Consider the following 19056-nt stretch of genomic DNA (forward strand, 5'->3'; position numbering starts at 1 on the left):
TTATATTGTAATTCTGTTTAATTATTGAAAAACTTGCTTAACTGTATTCCACAGTACATGCACCAATTTACATTTCCACTAGTAATGCACTAATGTTCCAATTTCTCCATATCATTCCCAACTTGTACTTTCTGTTTTTTGAATAGTAGCCATCCTAGTGAGTATGAAGTGGCATCTTATGGTTTTGATTTGCATTTCCCTAAAAATTAATGATGTTGAATACTTTTTCATGTACTTATTGGCTATTTGTATACCATGTTTAAAGAAATGTCTATTCAACCCCCTTTGTCCACTTTTAAATCTGGTTGTCTCTTATTTGTTGTTGACTTGTAGGAGTTTTTGTATATTCTGGATATTAATCTTTTATCAGATATAATTATTTTCAAGTAATTTCTCCCATTTGGTTGTCTTTTCACTCTATTATTAGTGTCCTTTGATCTACAAAAGTATTAAATAATGTTGGGATCTGATTTTTTGTTGTTGTTGCATGTGCTTTTGATATCAAATGCAAGAAACCATTTCCAAGAGCATGTCATGAAGTTATACCCCTATTGTTTCTTAAGACTTTTATAATTTTAGCTCTCACGTTTAAGTATTTGATCCTTTTTGAGTTAATTTTGGTAAATGGTGGAAGGTGAGCATCCAACTTTATTCTTTGGCATATGAATATCCAGATTTCCCAACACTCTTTGTTGAAAAATCATTCTTTACCATTGAATGCTTTTGGGACTGTAGTTAAAAACCACTTAAGGGGAGGGGGGCAAGATGGCGGAGGAGTAGGGTCCCCAAGTTACCTGTCCCCACAAACTTACCTAGATAACTTTCAAATCATCCTGAAAACCTATGAATTCGACCTGAGATTTAAAGAGAGGACAGCTGGAATGTACAGAGAGAAGAGTTTGCACTTCTAACAAGGTAGGAAGGCAGAAAAGAAAAATAAAAAAGAATCAAGTGGGGAAGGGACCCCCGCGAGGAGCCAGGCTAAAGCCGGGCAGCAAAGCCTCTGGGGCCGGAAAGCCCAGTCCTGGAGGAGCGGGGACTTAAAAATCCACACCAGATACTAACCGGATGGAAAGGCACTTAGCAGGAAAACTGAGCAGAACCGCAGGAGAGACAGTGGAGTCTCCAGTCTCCCAGGGTCACTAACAGAGGAGGTGCACCCTGGGAAAGAGCACGCCACAGACTGAAGGCCAAGCTCGGTAAAGGGCTGGAGCGCCCGCCCAGCGGGACGTCAGGAGAAGCTCAGGCTGCAGCTCCGGATGGGGGTCGGGGGCAGAAGGGGCTGCGCCCTACTGCCTTTGGAAACCACAGCCCCAGGAGCACGATTCTGGCAGCGCAGGCCCTGGATACCAAGGCACCCCGGGACACAGTCCAGGATCCTGCGCTCCCCCAGACAGGTGGAAGCGGGGAGGGCCCAGGACAGCGAGGACTCTCCTGCTGCCAGGTGCCCCTAAGCTGTGCAGATCAGCATCCCCCAGCTCCCAGAGAATCCAGGCCAGTGAGAACAGGGAGACTGTGGTATTACTGCAGGAGCTGATTTCAGGGCTGGAGACCTGGCCGCCAGCAGTGTTGCTATTCCTCCTGGTGTCACCTCCTGCCTAGGGGGGTGGAAGGGGACAGGGACATCACAGGGTACACAACTCCCACTGAGTCCAACACCCGGCAGGGGTCAGGGCATATCTCTGAGGTACATACACCTGAAAATCAGCACAGCAGCGCCCCCCCCCTCCCCCCGCCAAGACCAGCTGGAAGAACAGGGGAAGAGCAAGTTCTTGACCCAGCAGCACTGGAAAGCTCCAAGGTAAGTCAAGGGATTTACAGTATATAGAATCAGAAGATACTCCTTTATTTTTTTCTTTTTGTTTTCTTCCTTTTTCCAGTAGAACTCATTTTTAGCCACTCTGCACTGAGTAAAATGACTAGAAAGAAGAACTCACCACAAAAGAAACAATCAGAAACAGTATTCTCTGCCACAGGGTTACCAGATTTGGATTAAAATTCAGTGTCAGAAAGCCAATTCAGAAGCACAATTATAAAGCTACTGGTGGCTCTGGAAAAAAGCATAAAGGATTCAAGAGACTTCATGACTGCAGAATTTAGATCTAATCAGGCTGAAATTAAAACTCAGTTAAATGAGATGCAATCCAATGGAGGTCCTAATGATGAGGGTTAATGAGGTAGAAGAAAGAGTGAGTGAGATAGAAGACAAGTTAATAGGAAGGAAGGAAGCTGAGGAAAAAGAGAAAAACAATTAAAAGACCACAAGGAAAGGCTAAGGGAAATAAATGAGCCTCAGAAGGAAAAGTCTAGGTTTAATTGGGGTTCCAAAGGGCACCAAGAGGGAAAGAAGACTAGAAAGCATATTTGAACATATCATAGCTGAGAACTTCCCTAACTTGGGGAGAGAAACAGGCCTTCAGATCCAAGAAATAGAGAGGTATCTTGCAAATTCCAAAGATAAAGAGAAAATCCTTAAAGCAGCAAGAGACAGGAGATCCCTAACTTGTATGGGGAGAAATATTAGATGAACAGCAGACCTCTCCACAGAGACCTGGCAGGCCAGAAAGGGCTGGCAGGATATATTCAGGGTCTTAAATGAGAAGAACATGCACCAAAAATATTTTATTCAGCAAGGCTCTCATTCAGAATAGGAGAGATAAAGAGCTTCCAAGATAGGCAGAAACAAAGAATATGTGACCACCAAACCAGCTCTGCAAGAAGTATTAAGGGGGACCCTGTAAAAGAAAGAGGAAGCCCAAAGAAATAATCCACAAAAACAGGACTGAATAAGTATTATGATGACACAAAATTCATATCTTTCAATAGTAACTCTGAATGTTAATGGGCTAAATGATCCCATCAAAGGCGCAGGGTTTCAGAGTGGATAAAAATGCAAGACCCATCTTTTTGCTTTCTACAAGAGACTCGTTTTAGACCTAAGGACACCTAGAGCCTGAAAATGAAAGGTTGCAGAACAATTTATCATTTAAATGGTCCTCAAAAGAAATCAGGGGTAGTAATCCTCATATCAGATAAATTAAAGTTTACCCCAAAGACTGTAGTAAGAGATGAAGATGGACACTATATCATACTTAAAGGATTTATCCAACAAGAGAAGCTAACAATCATGAATATTTATGCTCCTAATGTGAGAGCTGCCAAGTATATCAATCGATTAATAACCAAAGTAAAGACATACTTAGATAATAATACACTTATACTTAGTGACTTGAATATAGTGCTTTCTACAATCGACAGGTTTGCTAAGCACATCTCCAAAGAAACAAGAAATTTAAATGATACACTGGACCAGATGGATTTCACAGATATTTACAGAACTTTACATCCAAACAGAACTAAATACACATTCTTCTCAAGTGCAGATGCACCTTTCTCCAGAATAGACCACATACCCGGTCACAAATCAGGTCTCAACCCTACCAAAAGATTGGGATTGTCTCCTGCATATTTTCAGACCATAATGCTCTGAAACTTGAACTCAATCATAAGAAGAAATTTGGAAGAAACTCAAACACACAGAAAAACTTAAAGAGCATCCTGCTAAAAGTTGAAAGGGAAGAGAAGAAATAGAAATATTCTATTTCTATTCTATTTCTATTTCTATTCTTCTCTAGAGAAGAAATAAAAATATTCATGGAAACTAATGAGAATTAAGATACAACCATTCAAAATCTTTGGGATACAGCAAAAAGCAGGCCTAAGAGGGAAACATATTGCAATAAAAGCATCCCACAAAAAATTTGAAAAAAACTCAAATACACAAGGCTAACCTTGCACCTAAAGGAACTGGAGGAACAGCAAATAAAACCTACACCAGGCAGAAGAAGAGAGGTAATAAAGATTGGATCAGTACTCAATGAAATAGAGACCAGAAGAACTGTGGAACAGATCAATAAAACCAGGAGTTGGTTCTTTGAAAGAATTAATAAGATAGATAAACCATTAGCCAGCCTTATTAAAAACAAAAGAGAAAAGACTCAAATTAATAAAATCACGAATGAAAAAGGAGAGCTCACAATCAATACCAAGGAAATAACATATTATGAGCAATTATACTCCAATAAATTTGGCAATCTAGAAGAAATGGATGCATTTCTGGAAAACCCCAAACTACCAAAACTGGAACAGGAAGTAATAGAAAACATGAACAGGCAATAACTAGGGAGGAAATTGAAGCAGTCATCAAAAACCTCCCAAGACACATAAGTCCAAGGCCAGATGGCTTCCAGGGGAATTTTATCAAACGTTTAAAGAAGAAACAATACTCATTCTACTAAAGCTGTTCCAAAAGACAGAAAAGGATGGAGACTTCCAAATTCATTCTAGGAGGCCAGCATCACCTTAATTCTAAAACCAGACAAAGACCCCACCAAAAAGGAGAATTATAGGCCAACATCCCTGATGAACACAGATGCAAAAATTCTCAACAAGATACTAGCCAATAGGATCCAGCAATACATTAAGAAAATTATTCACCATGACCAAGTAGGATTTATCCCCAGGATGCCAGGCTGGTTCAACACTTGGAAAGCAATCAATGTGATAGATCATATGAACAAGAGAAAAAACAAGAACCATATCATCCTCTCATTAGATGCAGAGAAAGCATTTGACAAAATACAGCACCCATTTTTGATCAAACTCCTGAGTGTAGGGATATAGAGAACATTCCTCAGCATCTTAAAAGCCATCTGTGAAAAGCCCACAACAAATATCATTCTCAGTGGGGAAACACTGGGAGGCTTTTCCCTAAGATCAGGAACAGGACAGGGATGTCCACTCTCACCACTGCTATTCAACATAGTACTAGAAGTCCTCACCTCAGCAATCAGGCAACAAAAAGAAATAAAAACATTCAAATTGGCAAAGAAGAAGTCTAACTCTCCCTCTTCACAGATGACTTGATACTGTACATTGAAAACCCAAAAGAGTACACCCCTAGATTGCTAGAACTCGTAAAGCCATGCAGCAGTGTGGCAGGATACAAAATCAATGCTCAGAAATCAGTGGCATTTCTATACACTAACAATGAGACTGACAAAAGAGAAATTAAGGAGTCAATCCCATTGACAATTGCACCCAAAAGCATAAAATACCTAGGAATAAAACTAACCAAAGAGGTAAAGGATCTATACCCTAAAAACTATAGAACACTTCTGAAAGAAATTGAGGAAGACTCAAAAAGATGGAAAAATATTTCATGCTCATGGATTGGAAGAATTAATACTATGAAAATGTTAATGCTCCCTAGGGCAATGTACACGTTCAAGACAATCCCTATCAAAATACCATGGACTTTCTTCACAGAGTAGGAACAAATACTCTTAAGATTTGTGTGGAATCAGAAAAGATCCTGAATAGCCAGGTGAAAGTTGAAAAAGAAAACAAGAGCCAGGGGCATCACAGTGCCGGATTTCAGGTTGTACTACAAAGCTGTGGTCATCAAGACAGTGTGGTCCTGGCACAAAAACAGACACACAGATCAATGGAACAGAAGAGAGAACCCAGAAATGGCCCCATACTAATAATGTCGAATATTAGTATGGTCAACTAATATTCGACAAAGCACAAAAGACTATCCACTGGAAAAAGCACAGTCTCTCCAATAAATGGTGCTGGGGAAATTGGACAGCCACATGCAGAAGAATGAAACTAGAACATTCTCTTACACCAGACACAAAGATAAACTCAAAATGACTGAAAGATCTCAATGTGAGACAAGAATCCATCAAAATCCTAGAGGAGAACACAGGCAACACCCTTTTTCAACTTCGCCACAGCAACTTCTTGCAAGATACATCTATGAAGGCAAGGGAAACAAAAGCAAAAATGAATTATTGGGACTTCATCAAGATAAAAAGCTTCTGCATAGCAATAGGAACAGTCAACAAAACTAAAAGACAACCTACAGAATGGGAGAAGATATTTGCAAATGACAGATCAAATAAAGGGCTAGTATCCAGGATCTATAAAGAACTGATTAAAACTCAACAATCATGAAATGGGCAGAAGACATGAATAGAAATCTCACAGAGGAAGACATAGACATGGCCATGAATCACATGAGAAAATGCTCCGTATCACTGGCCATCAGGGAAATACAAGTCAAAACCACAATGAGATCCCACCTCACACTAGTGAGAATGCTGAAAATTAATAAGATGGGAAACAACAAATGTTGGAGAGGATGTGGAGAAAGGGGAACCCTCTGCGTACTTGTGGGAATGTGGACTGGTACAGCCACTCTGGAAAACTGTGTGGAGGTTCTTCAAAGAGTTAAAAATAGAGCTACCCTACAACAGCTAGGGGACTTACCCCCAAAGATACAGATGCAGTGAAAGACCAGGACACCTGCCCCCAGTGTCCACAGCAGCAATGTCCACAATACCCAAACTGGGGGAGGAGCCTTGGTGTCCATTGAAAGATGAATGGATAGAGAAGATGTGGTCTATGTATACAATGGAATATTCCTCAGCCATTAGAAATCACAAATACTCATCATTTGCTTCGACATGGATGGAACTGGAGGGTATTATGCTGAGTGAAATTATGTCAATCAGAGAACAACAAACATTATATGGTCTCATTCATTTGGGGAATATAAAAAAATAGTGAAAGGGACTGAAGTGGAAAAGGAGAGAAAATGAGTGGGAAATATCAGTGAGGGTGACAGAACATGAGAAACACCTAACTCTGGGAAACGAACTAGGGATAGTGGAAGGGGAGGTGGGTGGGGGGCAGGGGTGACTGGGTGATGGGCACTGAGGGGGGTACTTGACGGGATGAGCACTGGATGTTGTAATATGTTGGCAAATCGAACTCCAATAAAAAATATATCAAAAAACTCTTTAATTATTTACATGAAGGTGTATATTTGGGCTTTCTATTTCATTTCATTGATCTATATGTTGTCTTTATGCCAATGCCACACTGTTTTGATTACTATAGCTTTATAAGTTTTGATATCAGGAAGTGTGAGACCTCTGCTCTTTTTCTTTTTTTTTTTTTTAAGATTCTATTTCTTTATTCATGAGAGACACAGAGCGAGAGGCAGAGACATAGAGAGAAGCACTCTCCATGCAGGATGCCTGATATAGGACCCCATCCTGGGACTCCGGGATAATCCCTGAGTCAAAGGCAGACACTCTACTGCTGGGCCACCCAGGTGTCCCTGTCTTTAGTCTATTTTCAAGACTTTTTGCCTTTACAAGACTCTCAAAGACTCTGCATGAATTTTAGAAATTTTTTCTATTTCTGTAAACATGTTTGAATTTTGATATGGATTACATTGAATCTGGAGATCATTTTGAATAATGGTAACGCCTTAATAATATTGTTTTTCAGTTTATGAATAGAAGATGTCTGTATTTTTTTGTCTTTTTAAAATTTTTTTCACCAACTTTCTTTAATTAGGCCAAACATTTAAGAGATTTGAAAAACTGCAATTCTTCTCAACAAAATTTCCTTGTTTGAGAAAATATTGTTTAGGAGCTTACAGGGAAGATGGCAGAGGAGGAAGTCCACAAACCCATTTCATCCCATAGGTACAATGAGATAAATATTGCACCTGAGAAAACAACCCAGAAAAGGACTCAGGGACTGACTGAACAAAGCCCATAACAAAATGTAGGGGGAAAAGCCACAATGAAAGAGAGGAGGAAGGGTGAGGACTAGGTGAGAACATAAACACCTATAGGTCTGACCATCAGAGGGAGAGAGCTGTGGGCAAAAGAAAGGGAGGGGAGAATTACTAGTACACCAGTGAGCCTACAAAGGGAAAAGAAATGCCCATAACATCTGGCTTTGAGAATTAGCATATAGGAGGAAGACTAATTTCAGAATTCCCTAAAGGGCTTCTCCAGGAATAAAGGAGCTAAAAGGTGCCATATCCCTCCCCAACTCTTCATCAAAAACACCCAGCCACCTGCCAGAACCAGTAAGGCTCCAATATTCAGTACAAAACTTCCTTTCACCATGCCCTGGCCTCTACAGACAGACCTGTCTTAGACTCAAGGGCTGTGAATTCCCTCCTTCAGAGAACCTGTACAAACCTAGCCAGTGCTGGACTTCCTAACCTCCCACAAAGTATGTGCACAGCTTGTTATAACTGCACCCCTCTACTGTGCATGATCTGCAGCATCCCTGGTGGAGGAGGACCAGTGCCACCTAGTTAAAAATGCACATCCCACCCACTGCTTTCAAGAGAAAACTCTCAGTTGACTTTCCTAATACACAGAAACAGACACAGAGAGGTAGGCAAATGAGAAGGAGGAACATGTCACAGAAAGAACAGGACAATCACAGCAACAGACCTAAGTAAAACAGATACAAGTAATATGCCTGATAGAGAATTTAAAGTAATGATCATAAACATACTCACTGGACTTGAGGAAAGACTGGAATGCATCAGTGAGATCATTAACAAAGAGATGGAAAACATAAAAAAGAACCATTAAAGATGAGGACATAATAAATGAAATTAAAAATACACTTGATGGCAGGGCACTTGGATGGCTGAGTCAGTTAAGCATCTGACTCTTGGTTTCAGCTCATGGGTTTTGGGATTGAACCTACATCAGGCTCTGTGCCCACTGAGGAGTCTGCTTGAAGATTCTCTTCATCTTCCCCAACCTCACTCACTCACTCACTACTCTCTCTCAAAAATAAATAAATATTTTAAAAATATATACTTGATGGATTAAATAGCAGGCTAGAAGAAACTGAGGGAAAAATAATAAACTAGAAGATAGTAATGAAGCTGAACAAAGAGATAAAAAATAATTATGCAAAATGAAAATAAACTTAGAGAACTCAGTGACTTCATCAAGCATAATATTCACATTGTAGGGATCCCAAAAAGAAAAGAGAGGTGAAAAGGGGCAGAAATTTTATTTGAAGAAATAATAGCTGAAAATTGTCCTAATCTGGGGAAGGAAAAGAATATCTAGATCCAGGAGGCACAAAGATGCCCCAACAAATACAAAACAAACAGATCCACATCAAGATATATTGTAATTAAAATAGCAAAATGTGGGACACCTGGGTAGCTCAGCAGTAGAGTATCTGCCTTTGGCTTAGGGTGTGATCTCAGGGTCCGCGTTCGAGTCCCACATCAGGCTCCTGAAGAGACCCTGCTTCTCCCTCTGCCTGTGTCTCTGCCTCTCTCTCTGTCTGTCTCTGTCTCTCATGAATAAATAAATAAATATTTTAAAAATACAAAATGTAGTGAAAGAAGAAAAAATTAAATCCAGCAGTATGAAAGAAGACAGTTACGTACAAGGGAAAACTCATAAAGCTATCAGAGGATTTTTCAGCAGAATGTTTGTAAGCCAGTGGCGTGATACATTCAAAGTGCTGAATGGGGAACTGTCTTCTGCAGCCAAGAATGCTCTATCCATCAAGACTATCATTCAGAATAGAAGGACATTTAAAGAGTTTCCCAAACAAAAGTCTGAGGAGAAAGAAAAAAATGACAACATAAACGTAGGAATCACAAAAGCAATAAAAATGAATATTTCTGTAAAATAACAGTCAAGGAACTCATGAAATAAAAGGACATAAAATATGACACCAAATGCCTAAAACATAGAGACGAGAGGAATGAGAGTGGGTTCAACGATCATCAACTTAATATAGACTGTTTTATGCAAAACATGATATATGCAAACCTAATGGTAATCAAAAATCAAAAATCACTAAAATCTGTAAAGTATAAGAAAGAAATCCACATGTATCATTAAAGGAAACCAGCAAACCATGAAAGAGAACGAGAGGGCGTCCCTGGGCGGCTCAGCGGTTTAGCATCTGCCTTCGGCCAGGGGCATGATCCTGGAGTCCCGGGATCAAGTCCCACATCCGGCTCCCGGCATAGAGCCTGCTTCTCCCTCTTCCTGTGTCTCTGCTTCTCTCTCTCTGTCTCTTATGAATAAATAAATAAAATCTTAAAAAAAGAGAGAAAGGATCACAGATAAACTTAAGAAACAACCACAAAACAAGTAATAAACAAGTAATAAAATAGCAATAAGTTCATACCTATCAATACTTACTTGGAATGTAAATGGACTAAATGCCCCAATCAAAAGACATAGGATAACTGGATGAATTAAAAAAAAAATAGTAAGACCCAAGTATATGCCGCCTATAGAAGACTCATTTTAGACCTAAAGACACCTGCAGATTGAAAAGGAGGAGACAGAGAAACATTTACCATACAAATGGATGTCAAAAGAAAGTCATAGTAGCAATACTTATATTAGACAAAACAGATTTTAAAACAAAGACTGTAACAAGAGACAAAGGAGGACACTGTAATAATAAAGGGCTCTGGGTTTACTCTGGTGTGTGGGTAGGGGAATGGCACCAACAAGTTCCTTTGTTCCCAGAGAGCCATCTCCATGAACGCTGCCTTTCAGGGACATGCTCCAAGAAAAATGAATAAGCTCCCCATTGTATGCCTCAGGTTTGCTTCAGATTACTGTTTCCACATTGTTTGTCCCCTTGGTTTTTTGTCTGCCTTATCTCCAGGGGCAGCTCTATCTTCAGGCTCTATTCCAGCCGAGCCTGCTTGCCTTTAAAACTCCATGCTTTAAGAAACAAATGAACTATTGGGACATCATCAAGATAGAAAGCTTTTGCATAGCAAAAGAAACATTCGACAAAACTAAGATGTAACCTTTAGATTGTAAGAAGATATTTGCAAATGTCTTATCAGATAAAGGGCTAGTATCCAAAATCTATAAAGAATTTATTAAACTCAGCACCCAAAAACAAAAAATCTAGTCAAGAAATAGGCAGAAGTCATGAACAGACTTTTTGTCAAAGAAGACATATACATGACCAATAGACACATGAAAAAATGCTCAACATCACTCATCATCAGGGAAATACAAATCAAAACCACAATGAGATATCACCTCAGACCTGGCAAAATGACTAAAATTAACAACTCAGGAAACAACAAATGGCCTAGATCAGAGCAGGTCAACAGTCACTGGGCAAGCAGAAGCACACTTTTGAGACACAGGTGAATAACCCCTGAAGGGTAGAATTGTAAAAGGACACAAGGAACTCCTGTGGGTTCGGCTGAAACTGAGAGCCTACAAGGTTATCTCTGTGGGAACCTAATGTATGGCTCAGTTTGGGACATACCTGGGCTGCTGCTCAAAATGCACTTAAGCAACCAGCTGTAGGCCTCAGGGCCACAGGCATGCACCTATATGAAACTGACAAAATGTTATGGGAAGTAGACCTGGGCTGGGGACAAGACTACAATATCTGAGGTCTCTGCTGTTGCCCACATCAAGGCCTAGAGAAAGTACACATTTATCAAATGCTATATAAAGCTGCTTACTTGAATCTAATATTGGAAAAATCATATTGACCAAGCAGTGAGGAAAAGATATGTGCTCTCCAACATCCTGGCCTATAAGCCACCAGAATTAGAAAGGAAAAACTCCTTCTTTCTGCAGTGTTTATCCAGTGACTTCTACTACTAAAGCTTAATACACTGGCCAGAAAAAGAAAAATACTTAAAGGTCAATATAAATTTTCACAGAGCAGAAAATAGTGAACTGAGACTTGAAAGGAAACACACTGATAACTAGCACATTCTATTCCTTTGTTCAGTTTTCATATGCACTGTTGGACTCCACTTGGACTCCTACACATCACCAAAACAACTCCATATATTTAACTAACAAGAAATAGATTTCTCTCTTTTACAAGTGAATGAGTTCTTATCCTTTTCCTAGAATAAGGAAATGCACAATTCCAAGAAGTAGCTGACTCTATTAATTACTTCTCAAATCCAGTCACAGTCACACTGAATATTTGGTTTCCTGGAAACTAATTGTTGATCTAACCTCCAATGAGTTTATAAAATAAAATGGGAAGGGAAAAAAAGAAAATGGTTGTTTTACACAAATTAACATGCATATTTCAAGCAAAAAAAAATGTTCAAAGACACTACATTCTTTTTTTTTCGGTAATTGGTCATGAGGTCATAGTTGCTTCATTCTTCAACCCATTCCACATTCACCTTGCTTTCCATCAGAAACTTAGATGCTCTATATTCTTTACCTAGTTGAGTAACCCAAATCTTCATTCCTGAAAGGCTTAAGTTCTCCTTCGTTCTGCCTTTTTTTCTTTTCCTCTCCTCCTTGTCCTCCTCCTCCTCCCCCCTCCCTTTCTCCTCCTCCTCCTCCTCTTTTCTTTACTGCACTTCACAATCACTTATGAAAGTACTAAGACACACTCTCAGAATTCCAAGTTACATACATAGTTCTTTACATATTGCATAGCAACAATGCAATTTCTTTTTGGTAATATAGCTCAATCACCGTACCCATTAATCCTCTCTCTCTGTCTCTGTCTCTCTCTCTCTCATCTGTTGACTCAGTGGCATAGGACCCCAAAATGGCCAGTTGAATCTCATATTCAGTAGAATCCACCTCACTGGAATCATTTTTATCCCATCTCATGGAACATTTCTGGATAAACTAGATGATTTATAAAATATTGCATTTCACAAAGATCATGGGATGGAAAGAAATATAGATACATCACTTCTGTCCTTTTTCTTATATTTTACTGATCCAAGTTCACTCATTGGGGCTTCAACTCCTCACCTTTCCTGGTTGCTCCTTACATTACCTGCAGGCAACATGTTATTGAACCCAAGTTTGGCTGCCCATTGCTCAAAAGGCCAAACTCAAGAGACAGTGTTGATTGGAAAGGAATATGAGCTTTATTCAGGAGGCTGGCAAACTGGAGAAGGCAGACTCTTGTCCAACAGCCTAAGGTTTCTGCCTGGCTCAAAGATTTTCAAAGGGTTTTAATCAGTTAATGGAGTGCAGTGGTCTATGAAATTTCTCAAATACATATAGACTCGATTATGTCAGCTACAGTTATCTCTGCTTAAATGTTGTGCAAGAAGGTCTAGTTCCTTGGTACCTGGGGGTTGTGCAAGAGTACTCTGTTCTTTCTGCAAAGGAAGGCAAGATCTACAGATGTGAAAAGGGAGGTTATTTGTGTGACCTTAAAAAAAGAAAAACATTTTGCTAAAAGATTGCTGAGCTAATCAGGAAGCTGAGGAGGCTTCAATAAGATTTGCTGGTCTCTGTGGCCTGGGAAAGTTCTGGTTCTTCATTTCCCAGGGCCAGTGGTCTACAGATCTCAAAGACAGTGAATTAGTTGCCCTTAATTTGTATCAAGGGCCTTAGGTCAGTAGCAAAGAGTGTGTTAACTTGAAGCAAGTTAACCCTTAAGCCAAGCTAGAGTGCTGTTACAACCATGGGGAAAGTTCCCACGAGAAATGCAGTGGCACCCACAGCATGTCAGTGCTCATTCAGTGCTATGCCTCAGCTTCCCAGTCACAGCCTGCAGTGTTGCATATCTCCTGGAAAACTGGTGCACATGTAGAGATGCCTAGTGTTTTCACCACATTTCACACAAGGCATCAAGGAAGCCTAGCTAGGAAGTGGGAGGCAAAGTATTGTAGGATCATGTCAGTGAGCCATAGGAAGACTTGGAACAATAGGTCAGTGCTAGGATTACTAAGCAGTACATCACAATGGTGTGGCCCCTGCAGTGAAATGTAATTGAGCTCAATGAGCCCCCCTGCAGGGAAGATGAAAATCTCTCTTCTATGGCCCACAGGAATGTAGGTGATATTAGAGGATCTTCCTGAAGGGTCTGCATTTGCTTCAAGTAGAAAACCATTCCTGAGAAAATACCTGAAGGCACATAAACTGTGGGATATTGAATATATAAACAGACATGGACAAAGCAGGTATAATACAATTCTGATCTACAATTCTCTAGGCATCCAAACTATAATTTCTGTCTCCAACATTAGTTCAGAGTAAAAACCTGGTCAATGACTGTCAACTTTCCTATATTTGCCCCATCTTCTAACTTAGGACTAACCAAAGGAGAACTGAATATGCTCTCCAAACTTTTCACATAAGATGTCCTCTCCTGGGACGCCTGGGTGGCTCAGCGGATGGGCGTCTGCCTTCCAGCCCAGGGCATGATCCTGGGGTCCTGGGATCGAGTCCCACATCAGGCTCGCTGCATGGAGCCTACTCCTCCCTCTGCCTGTGTCTCTGCCTCTCTCTGTGTCTCTCATGAATAAATAAATGGAATCTTTAAAAAAAAAAAAAAGATGTCCTCTCCTGTGATAATTGTCTTTCTTGGATTATTTCACTTAGCATAACACCCTGTAGTTCCATCCATGTCAATGCAAATGGTAAGATTTAAGTTTTTGGTGGCTAAGCATTGCTGGAGGGTAGGGGAATGGATAGATGGGGTAACTGCATGATGGGCAGTAAGGAGGGCATGTGATGTAATGAGTACTGGGTGTTGTACACAACTTATGAATCACTGTACTTTACCTCTGAAACTAGTAATACAATACATATTAACTAATTGAATTTAAAGAAAACACAATTTAAAAAATAAAAATAAAATCTTAAGAAAAAAAAAGATGACCCTCTCCTAGTTATACTGCCTCCAGCTTCTCCATGCCAACAACATCCAATCAGAGTAAGCCTAAACCTTTTCCTTTTTTCTACTATAAAGCTTTCCTAGTTCTCTGCTTGCCTTTGAGTCTCTGCCAAATACAAGAGATGGTGGCTAACTCTCTTGCTACAGCAAGCTCAGAATAATAGACTCTGCTCTCATGTAGATGGTCTCTGTTTATTTCTACAACTGGGTTTGACACAGCTTCTATTCAAACAAATAAGCAAACCAACAAATATAATTTCTTACCATAGCCTAATCCCTATAACTTCTTTTTGCTTGTCATAAGGTCTTACTTAAACTCACCATTACTTGTCTTTTATCCCCTATCTCCTTGTCCTTCACTAATCAGATTCTAACCACATGGGCCTCCTTTCTCTTTGAATTCATCAAATAGATACCCACTCAAAGTATTTTGGTTTGTTGTTGCCTTTGCCTGGGATTCTCTCTCTCTCTCTCTCTGTCCTTATTTTTCTTTTAAGAGCAGTTTAAGATTCATAACAAAATTGAGGGGAAGGTCCAGATATTTCCCATATAATCCTTATCCCCAACATGCATAGCTCCCTCATTATCAAGATCTCCCACCACAGTGGTACATTTGGTAAAATTGATTGACTTACCTCAATACATCGTAATCATCCTAAGTCCGTAGTTCACATTAGTGTTCACTCTTGGTGTACATTCTATGGATTTGGCATATCCATCACTATGGTATCATGTAGATTATCTTCACTGCTCTAAAAGCCCTCTGTACTTTTCCTATTCATCCCTTTCCATCTTCTAACTCCTGGAAACCATTGATTTTTTCACAGTCTCCATAATTTTGCCTTTTCTGAATATCATATAGTTGAAATCAGAATATATAGATTTCCCAGATTGGTTTCTTTCATTCAATAATACACATTTAAGTTTCCTCATGTCTTTTATGGCTTGATTGCTTCTTTTTAGCATTGCATAATATTCCAGTGTCTGGATGTATCACAGTTTATGTATCCATTTGCCTACTTAGGGTCTTCTTGGTTACTTAGCAATTATGAAAGAAGCTTCTATAAATGTTGTGTCCAGGTCTTTGTGCTTTCAACTTTTTTTTCTTAAGATTTTATTTATTTATTCATGAAAGACAGAAAGAGAGAGAGAGAGAGAGAGAGAGAGAGGCAGAGACACAGGCAGAGGGAGAAGCAGGCTCTCTGCAGGGAGCCTGATGCGGGACTCCATCCCGGGTCTCCAGGATCACGCCCTGGGCTGAAGGCAGCACTAAACTGCTGGGCCACCAGGGCTGCCCTGCTTTCTACTTCTTAAAATATTTTCAGCTTTTTTGGGTAAATACTGAGATGCACAGTTGTTGATTGGATGGTAAGATTATGCATAGCTTTGTAAGAGACTACCATAATGTCTTCCAAATGTGCCTATACCATTTTGTATTCCCACCAGCCATATATGACTATTCCTGTTGCTCTACATTCTTGCCAGAATTTCTGGGATCCTCTTCACCCAGACCTTCACATGGCTTGTGCTTTCACTTCTTTAAGCCTTGGCTCTAATGTTACATTCTCCAAGAGGATACTTGCTGGGGAAGGTCATTGACAAGTTGTGTCTGCCAGTTTATCCATGAGTTGGACCCCAGTAATCAGAAGCTCCTCAATTCCTCTCCTGTCCTAGGAATGTGCATTCCATTTGCCTTTTACACTTCCAGAGACTGCCTTAAGGAATACATAGACTTGAGATAATGATGTGGTATTAAGATCATCCACAAAGTATATGACAAATGCCAGTTATTTTCTATATAAACTTTCAGGATTTGGTGAGTGGGTGTGGGGCCCTGTTTCAGATTACACCTGGGAATCTCTAGAGGAGCTTGTGAACTGACAATTTGCAAGCCAGCCAGGAGACTAAAGAAACTAGCCTTGGGAAAGAGGCATCCATAGGGGAAATCCTGAGTTGACTATTGACCTCTGTGTGGGGAGTAGTGGCCTATACAAGCTTCTTAACTATGTTCCCTAGCCTTGGGAAAAGAGCACCTGTGGAGAAAATTCCACATTGGCCAATGACTGTGTGGCGGGAGAGATGGTGTGTATGTCACAACTTGCGAATCAGTACATGAATATAAGCACACCTCCCAAACACTGGCTATTTTAAGGGGCTCATGTGAGGAACTGTGTACAACACACTGCCACAGGGAAGGGAAACAAAGGGGTGCAGTGATGGAACTGGCCTCTACTGTAGACAGTTTAGCTGGCCATTGATGCCCAACTGAAGGATAAAACTTGTTAGAAAGTTAAAAGAACTGAGATTAGAGTTTAGAAAAGGGCAAGAAGTTGTCACTTCTCTGCTACCTTTGGGGCTGACAGACAATGTAGAAAAGCAGTAAATTAAAGGCATTAGCCTACTGTTTTGCAAAGCTGGAGAGTACAAAATGCCTTGGATTAAGATCCAGGGGCTTTTGACAAAGTTTAATTAGGATGCTAATGGATGAAATCTCTGGGGAAATAATAAGAACAAAAAGGAGAATGTTATGGCAATTGATGAAAAAAATGCCATGCTTTTTGGCATCTAATACGTTGGAAAATTTTGAGTAATAATTACCAAAAAAAAAAAAAAAAAAAAAAAACCCTCCAAAAGAAAACTTGAATTCTTTCTCTGTCTTTCAAAGTTGTAAATCTTATTTCTCTGCAATGTAAACACCCCAGTAGATACCCAAGACACTGCCCCCAGAGTTAAAAAGAAAGAAAAAGAGGGAGAATTTTACAAAAGCACATTGGTACAAAATTAGAATTTGGTTTTATGTTGAAAGGACATAGGTTTCTTAAATTATTAGTCTTCTCTTAATAAGAAATTATGAACAAAGATTTTCCTTTACTTTTAATGAAATCTGCCTAGAAAACAAGGATTCTTATTTTGTCTTTATTAGGTCTTTGATTAGTTAAGAACATTGAGTCTTCTCTATTAAAAGTATTTTTTAAAATTATGTATCTTTTTTACATATGTTCCATTTTACGGGAAAATAAATAAAATAAAATTTTAAAAAGTGATGCTAAACTTTCTTTAGAATAATATTGAAATCTAATATATCCTGGTATTACTTTATCAGTCATAATTTTAAAATGTATGTCACAGAAATACCCAAATACCCTGGTCAACTGCATTATAAGGAAATTTCACCAGATCTTTAATCTTTAATAACGGCCAATTTAAAGTCTTTTTTCATTTGAGACAATTATTGTTTTAATCTGATACTGTAACAACAAAAAAGAACATTTCTGCAAAAGTGCCTCAACCTCCAAGGAGATTCATGGAAAAGACTGATAGGTTTATGATGACTAACATCAATTTGCCTTTTTGTGGGAGGAAAAATAATGAGCCTTCCATGTGCTTCCCCAAAGCTATCTGCATAGCCTCATGAGAGGGTAACCTGAGACCTATCTCTGTTCTCCTTCCTCACTTCAGTATAATGAGACCACTACATGAAAGATATTATGGAAGCCAAGAAAATTAAGGCCATTCCACTTTAAATTCAGCATTAGCACAAGTCCAGCCATCCCAGGCCCCTGGGAATAAGAGCTGAAATTTACCTTACTTCAGTTACAGAAAAAAAAAAATAGTTTACAGCTTACACCCTAGAAAGTCCCATATTAGAAGGAGAAAAGAGCCCCACCCAGTGGCAGGAAGCCCCATATTAGAATGAGAACAGAGCTCAATGCCCTTGAAAGCCCCATATCAGAATGTAAACAGAACTTGAGAAATTCCACCCCCCCCCCACCCCTGCTTCTGGAGGTCCCCTAGACCAGCCCATAAGACTAAGCTGAAACCCCCCTCGGGGTCCAAGTTCCTGCTTCACTGTGTTGGGTACACTTGGACCCAAGCTGGAGCTTGTAAATAAACCCTCGTGTGTTTGCATGGTGTCGGCTCCCCCGTGGTTTCTCGGATACGTAATCTTGGGCACAGCAATGTACGTTAACATCTAAAGCCTTACATGACACTTTGCAGGTTTTGCTGGAACATCTGCGAGGGAAAGGATGGATGGTGAACCCACAGAGAATTCAAGGCCCAGGTACCACCATAAGGTTTTGGGAGTCTTTAAATAAGAATTTACATTGTCCCAGAAATTGTGATTGATAAGGTGCAAGCTTATCTGCCCCCTAAGAATGTGAAGAAGGTACAAGCCTTTGTAGGAATTTTGGAGTTTTAAGGACTTTTACTCCCTACCTGGTACAGTGTCTCAATCTCTTGTACTGCCTGGTAAAGAAAGGCATGTGTAAGAATGAGGATCAGAGTAGTGGCCTCCTTTGAGAAGGCAAAAGTACTAATGGGGCAAATTGAAAATCTAGGCATCTCTCAAGTAGGGTTATCATTTAAGTTAGATGTGCCTATTGTTGTGCCCAAGATTGCGAATCCGAGAAACCACTGACGAGCCGACACCGATGCAAACATACGAGGGTTTATTTACAAGCTCGAGCTTGGGTCCAAGTGCACCCGACACAGCGGAGCAGGGACTCGGACCCCGAGGTGGGTTTTAGC

General features: G+C 39.9%; 1 protein-coding gene across 1 annotated transcript in view; it reads right to left on the reverse strand.

Moving 5' to 3' along the window:
• The window catches only part of SEPTIN14 (septin 14), a 92678-nt gene extending 84235 nt beyond the window's left edge, over nt 1-8443 (reverse strand). The window contains exon 1 of the mRNA XM_072791311.1: nt 8402-8443. Coding sequence (XP_072647412.1) covers nt 8402-8440 — 39 coding nt within the window. The 5' untranslated portion in view covers nt 8441-8443. The remainder of the gene's footprint in view (nt 1-8401) is intronic.
• Between the last annotated feature and the right edge of the window lie 10613 nt (nt 8444-19056).

This window comes from Canis lupus, chromosome 21, assembly GCF_048164855.1.
Source record: "Canis lupus baileyi chromosome 21, mCanLup2.hap1, whole genome shotgun sequence".
Classification (NCBI taxonomy): Eukaryota; Metazoa; Chordata; class Mammalia; order Carnivora; family Canidae; genus Canis; species Canis lupus.